At 42.1% G+C, this 7,334-nt stretch overlaps 1 protein-coding gene across 1 annotated transcript; it reads right to left on the bottom strand.

Annotated features, from left to right (window-relative positions):
* Positions 1-12: 12 nt before the first annotated feature.
* LOC138976009 (toll-like receptor 4) lies at positions 13-2,553 on the bottom strand. The gene has a single exon (XM_070348800.1). It carries the CDS (start codon positions 2,389-2,391, stop codon positions 139-141), a length of 2,253 nt encoding a protein of 750 aa, XP_070204901.1. The 5' UTR covers positions 2,392-2,553; the 3' UTR covers positions 13-138.
* Positions 2,554-7,334: the final 4,781 nt, after the last annotated feature.

Genomic DNA, 7,334 nt, shown 5'->3' with positions numbered 1-7,334 from the left:
ATGCTTTGGAATGTCAGTTATTATGTTGTTGAAAGCGAGGGTTATCCGTTGCCGAAACGAGGTCTTGTCATCAGGATACTCTTCCTGTTAAATGCAGGACAGAGTTTCAAAAATGTGAAATTTAAATTATAACAAAAGTTATGGAATGCCAGTTATAATGTCCTTGAAAGCGTGGCGCATCCGTTGCCAAAATGAGGCTCTGTCATCCTGATACTCTTCCCACTGAATATAGGTCGTGGTCTTCATGACTGCCATCATGGTGGCGGTTAAGTCACGTGGTGTAAGCTGACCCACACACGTCACAATCAACGCGTCATCATTGTCAAACACGTGACCCAGACACAGGTCAAGCTCAAACTGACACCACCGGCTCTGAGCGAAGTGCTCTGAAAATATCATCACAAACTTCTTGCTGGCTTTGACACTGTCTATGATGTTGGTCAGAATGTTCTTGCCCGGGATGAAGTCTCTTTTGTGGAAACACACTCGGAGTCCCAGCCCACCTTCAGCCTCAGGCATGAAGTATTCATCGAGCCATGCTTCGTCTTCTTCGGCGCAGGAGACGAAGATGTCGTAGTCAAAGTTCTCTTCTCGGAGTCGTCTCTTCATCAAGTCGCCGTGGCCGCGAAAAGCCAACATGAGACGAATGTTCCAGCGGTACTGGTACATCACGGAGACGATACAGAGAACGATCAAACACATGACAACGCAGGCAATGATGATCCTGTTTGTTTCGGTTGTGAACAAACACTCCTGTTCCTGAAGAAAAAACGACGTTAAGGGCGTGTTGGGTCTGTTCTTGCACGTGTAGTTTGCATACGAGTGACTGAACGTGGAGTTACGAGACCTCACATACCACTCTTTGAACCAAAGAAGATTGCAGTCGCACTCAAACGGGTTCCCACTCAAGTCCAACTGTGTCAGCCTTTTTCTCATGTTCGGGCTGAACGTGCTTTCTCGTATTGAGGCTATCTGGTTATCTCCCAAAGTCAGGACCGTTAGATTAGCCAAAAAATCAAACGTGCCGTCAGGAATGCTCACCAGCTTGTTTCGATGTAAATACAGTTTACAGAGATTCCGAAGGCTGCTGAATGTCTGGCTGCTTATTTTCGACAAAGAACACTGCCCCAGATACAAAATTTCTAAGTTCTTTATAGACCCGAACAACCTTGAGAACTTTTCGTCTGTGATTCCCGCAGCCTGGCTGTGACTCAACTGTAAGTAGAGCAACTTAGGACTGCCAGCAAAAGCGTCTGGGTGCGTAACGTCTTCGTTCAACGCCAAGTTGCAATACATCATGTTCAGGAACTCCAGTCTCGGATGACGAAACGCGAACTTTTCCATTCGTTTGATTGGTTGGATGTCGCTCAGCGTCAGAGTAGTCATCCTGGGAAATCTTCCTTCGTTGAACATGTCCGTTGTGAAGAAAAGAATGGGGTTTGAGTCCAAAGCGAGCGAACGAAGTCTCGGCAAGCACACGTCACCCGTGATCCCGCTGATTTTATTATCGTTGAAAATAACATGATGCAAATGCGGAAACAGTGATGTGCCGTTTTTGCAGGTTTCTGGGAAGGAGTAGAGGTCGTTGGAAATCAGATGCATTGCCTCCAATCGGTACAAGTAAGCAGACGTTATGCTGGCGATACGACAACCGATTGCCTTCAAAGTCGAAAAGTGTTTGAGAGTCACAAAAACTGAGAAGTTGAGATGGAGAATGGTATTTCCGCTCAGGTCGATCGTTCTCAGTGGCGGCATTGGTCTTTGCAGGAAGAAATCATCAGGTGGAGGTCCTAGATTCATGTATCGTATTGTGAGAGCCCTTAACGCTTCGGCCTCAAAGACAGGCTTAAGGGCTTCGTAGCTCAATCCATTATAACCCAAATATATACTTCTTAATCTCTTGAGCCCACGAAAAGCTCCAGGGCAGATATACCCCAGTCCGTTGTGTTGCAAGTCAATGTAGGCGATCCCAGAAGCATTGCTGAAAAAGTCATCATCTGTTATGGCTGTCAGATTGTTGTAAGAAAATTGTAGGAGTGTGATGTTTGGAGGTAGCTGCGGAATGAAGCTCAACTTTCCGAAGTTGTGTGAGCAATCGGCGGTTCCATTTTTGAAGCAAACACACTTCTTCTCAAAGCAGAAAGTTCCGTGAGATTCATGTCTACTCGAAGGGGAAGGTGTAGCTCCTTCTGGAGTCCTAATGGTTTGTGGCTGGTTTACGTCCATTTGTTTTCGCAGAAGAGCTTCATGAGGCTGTGGAATTTGTTTCGTTATTCGTGAAGAAGAGGCGCTAAAGTAGGGTTGGGTTTGAATCCCAGAGCAGATGACATCAGAAGTCACCAGAGCAAAAATGACGATGCTGGAGATCTTGCCACGAACTTCTGTTCCCATGATGGGGAACGTTTGAATCAGTAGTGTTGTTGTTGATGTTGTTGTTGTTGTTGTTGTTGTTGTTGTTGATGATGATGTTGTTGAATCTCTTTCCGTTAAACTGAAACAAATGGACAATGATCATAATCGTTGTTGCTGTTGTTTTTGACATCATCATCATCATCATCATCATCCTGTCGCGATATAACCTTGAATGGTTGAAAACGACGTAAAACACCAAATAAAGAAATCATCATCATCATCATCATCATCATCATCATCATCATCATCATCATCATCATCATCAACAACAACAACAACAACAACAACATCAACAACAACTACTAGTGGGGATTTTTGTAGTGTTTTTGTTGTTGTTGTTTTTAATTTTATCTATGTATTATTTCATTTATACCTTATATAAGTATTTTTAAACGTTGTTAAGATTGTAAAATAAGATCTCCGTTTGTAAGCCTTAATATCTCAGAAGAAAGCTGATCCCCCCCCCCCCCACACACACACACACACACACAAAGTAATACTGCTACTGCATCATCATCATCATCATCATCATCATCATCATCGTTATCATCGTCATCATCATCATCATCATCATCATCATCACAGTTTCAATTGCCATCAACATCACCATCTTTGTAATCCTCACCTTGATTTGTATCACTGTTTATTCACCTTGTCAATGCTTATTACACCAAGCTTCACTTTTACTCGGTATAATTATGCTTAATAAGTCTCAACATATATTCACAAGATCAAATAAACCCTCACTCTTTGACAGACCTGATGGTATAGTGAGTTGCTATGGACGGAAATGGTAACTTAACCAGCAATTAATAGGTCATACGAGGACAAGGCGTCTGGTTCATTTCGGACATCTGTGAGATGATACAGAATGACTCACCGGCTGACTATCTGACTGATTTACTGGCTGGGTGAATGAACGAATCAAGAAGGGCATTGGTCTGCGGCGTGAGCCTCTTCTTTCAACCAGTCATTAGATAGAGGGATGCGGGGGGGGGGGGGGGGGGGGGGTCGAGGAATACCGAGGGAGAGGAACACAGGAGAAAGACAGATGATGATGATCTTGCAAAGATAGAGGTTTAAGGCTACGCCTTTTCTTCAAACATGTCAATACATAACAGTCTATGATCCTGTCTGTCTACATATATTTTGTTTTGTCTGTATGTCTGTCTGTCTGTCTCTTTCTTTCTCACTCTCTCTCTCTTTCTCTCTCTATCCTCAAACGCACATATACACAAAAACATTTAGATACACACACACACACACACACACATACACACACACTCACACACACCACACACACACACACACACACACACACACACACACACTGCCCAATGCTGGCAGCAAATGTTTTCATTTGAATTCTTTCTCTTCCTCTTGTTATACTTTTCTCTTTAAACAAACAGTTTTAAAAAGCATCTTTAACTACTTTGCTTATTTCTTGTCATCTTCATCCTTCCTCTCCTTTTCTTCTTCTTCTGCTGTCGCTGCATCTTCTTCTTCTTCTTCTTCTTCTTCTTCTTCTTCTTCTTCTTCTTCTTCTTCTTCTTCTTCTTCTTCTTCTTCTTCTTCTTCACTGCAAACTAAAAGACTAATAACAACACCAACACCAACAACAACAACAACAACAACAACAACAACAAATTTAACTTACCTGACTCTGAAGCTTTGAACTGACCAAAGTGGATTGAAGACCTTATAGAGACAGATCACTAAGTATTAACTGAACGGATATAAACTTCTAAAACAATGGGTATCTTTTCATTTCCCCATGCAACATTTGAGGGTCGACGCTGTTGAAATATGTCGTCCTCACCGCTGTAACCTGTGTGCGATTAGTCACTGGCAAAACAACACAAAATTTAAAAAAACAAAACAGTATCATGCTCTTTCAATTCATGTGATTGGGTTTTTGTTTTTTTTTACAGTTGTGAGCGTATACAGCAATGGTATGTTATTTTTTCTCTCTGTGTCTCTCATGTGAGACATATGGAGCATAATTATGTTTGCGATTTGTACTCACAAGGTAAAGATCGCGAACAATTTGCTGTGAGTCAATTCATTTTCTCTGTGTTACTATTTGTTATAAGCGAATACACCTGCCACCTGCCACTTCACATGGGATAAGATTATCCCTCCACTTGGTCACATACCAAAAATCAAGTCACTGACTGATTGCTGTGCTTGAGTTGGTTTTTTTTGTGTGAATTATGTTCCGAAAAAGACACCAGTGCCTTTCACGAAACTGAATATTGAAGAATAAAACAAGAAAAACAACTGTGCACAAACATCATCCTGACTGTTAAGTTTTGGCGTGTGACCAAGTTAAGCGATGGTCTTATTCCATTTAAAACCCTGGCCGGATCTGAGACAGTGAAGCGAACTGATTCCAAGAGGCGGAGTGGACCTTTAAGTGTCAACCGGACTTGATGTAAACTACGGAACGCGGATCGTATCAACTGATGCATCAAATTGATGCATCCAAAACCAAGATTTGATGCATCATTTTCACAATTTGATGCATCATTTTCACAAAAGGATGCATCATTTTCAAAAAGGATGCATCATTTTCCAAAACTGATGCATCCGATACGAAAATGATGCATCCTTTTAGAAAATGATTCATTTCCGGTCTTTCCGTAAGAAATGCCTGAGCACGGAAAAACTTGAAATGATATTTTGACGAATATAAACAGATTGGTTAGATAAAACAAAAATAAACGTACAACATACCATTAAATAGGGAACAAGTCAAAGTCACGGCATTATGCATTTTAAGGCATTTTTTGTTTTGTTTGTGGTTTGTTTTCTGTGCACACGAAGTTTTGACGCCCTTGACCTTCGACTCAAACTTTCGTTTTCCGACGTTCGTTTCGCTTCGTATTCCGGTTCAAATTTTGCTTTTTGCTCGGCACTTTCCGAGAAAACCCGAAAATTCTGATGCATCAAAACGATGCATCAAATTGTGAAAAAGATGCATCAAATTCTTGGTTTTGGATGCATCAATTTGATGCATCAGTTGATACGATCCGCGTTCCGTAGTAAACTGGCTGGCCTTCAAGGTATTCGGGTGTCCGTGATCAAGTACAAAATCACACCTTTACGAAACGCTTCAAAGAGAAAGTAGCAGGAAGAAGGGAAGGAAAGACAGAAACAATGAAATGCTGAAAAAAGGGAGACAAAGACAGAGGAAAGAAAAAAATAATTCATCCATTGTTGCCGTACTCAGATTGAATTTAGGTTTTCCATTTAAGCGCACATTTTTATCCAACACATAAACTTCCATCCACTGAATACTACAATGTTGATAATGTTTGTTGTTGTTGTGTTGTTGTTGTTGTTGTTGTTGTTTTTGATTTCGAGGCTTTTAGTGTGTGTGTGTGTGTGTGTGTGCTTGCGTGTGTGTGGGTGTGTGTGTGAGTGTGTGTGTGTGTGTTGGTTGGTTACTTAAGTTTTACGTCCTCACGGGAACTAGAACCTATTAGGGACATGAAGTGTTTATATGCTAAAAGGTGTGTGTGTGTGTGCTTGCGTGTGTGTATGTGTGTTAGTGTGTGTGTTTGTGTGTGTGTGTGTGTTTTGTGTGTGTGTGTGTGTTTGTGTGTGTGTGTGTTGGTGTGTGTGTGTATGTGTGAGTGAATATGTGTGTGTGTGTGTGTGTGTGTGTGTGTGTGTGTGTGTGTGTGTTGCCGGTGTCTTGGTGTGTGTGTGTCAGTGGGGGGAGGGGAATCTGTTGTATAGCAGCATTTCTGTTGTAGTAGTATTTCTTCTCCTTCTCCGTTTTTTTAAAATTTATTTCATTTTTGTGTGCATCGTTGACGCTGTTGGTGGTGGTTGTTGCACTAGATATGGTGGTGATAGCACCGCTGGTGCTGTTGCTGCTGAATTCGAGCGCCTGTACACGTTGAACCTCACAGCCAGACAGCAGGATGCCCTAACTTGCATGTCGGGCTACGGAAGTCTAAGTCAAGCAAATCGGACATGAACCGTTGTAAGGTCATCTTATGCCCGCGACCTGTTGTCAACAACGGACGGGCGTGTGTGTTAAACCGGGGAGGGATTGCGCGTTACTCATGGCAGTATGCCCCAACGCCTCTTGGCATTATTATGTGACATTGCGCGTTACTCATGGCAGTATGCCCCAACGCCTCTTGGCATTATTATGTGACATTGCGCGTTACTCATGGCAGTATGCCCCAACGCCTCTTGGCATTATTATGTGACATTGCGCGTTACTCATGGCAGTATGCCCCAACGCCTCTTGGCATTATTATGTGACATTGCGCGTTACTCATGGCAGTATGCCCCAACGCCTCTTGGCATTATTATGTGACATTGCACAAGAAAACCCCCAATACATGTCGCGTACAACTAGCGATATCAAAATAGTTAGTCATCTGTCGGCTAAACAATTCAAACTCTTCTTACTGCACGTTATGCCTGTTGGCATGTAGGGCAGCAACAAAGGACCTCCACTCCTGTCTGTTCTGGGCGAGTTGGGGAAGGGCTCCTAATATGGACCACTTTTTGTTTCATGCTGATAACTAGCTTGTTTACTTGCGAAGAAGTTTCATTTTGTGTTTCAGGTAGTCTTTCTCTCTTATGTTAACCGTTAGGCCTAATTAGAGTGAATTAGCTTTGATAGACATTCAGCAAAAATTAAATACATAAAAAATCACGAATGGTCCTTATTAGGCGCCCAGGCTTCTAATATGGACCTGTGAAGCTGCCTTCACGATTCACTGTAAAAAGCCCCCCTATACTTCAAAATAACAGCATACAACTCAGTGTGCAAGTCAGAACAGGAGGTGGTCCATATATTAGGAGCAGGTCCATATTAGGAGCCCTTTCCCTATCTATATACTGTTCAAAAAAAGAAACGCATAGTTGCTACTTGCCAAATTTGTTTTATTTTTCGA

The sequence above is a fragment of the Littorina saxatilis genome, linkage group LG9 (assembly GCF_037325665.1).
Source record: "Littorina saxatilis isolate snail1 linkage group LG9, US_GU_Lsax_2.0, whole genome shotgun sequence".
NCBI classification, from domain to species: Eukaryota; Metazoa; Mollusca; class Gastropoda; order Littorinimorpha; family Littorinidae; genus Littorina; species Littorina saxatilis.
This window is presented reverse-complemented; position numbering and strand designations above follow the sequence as displayed.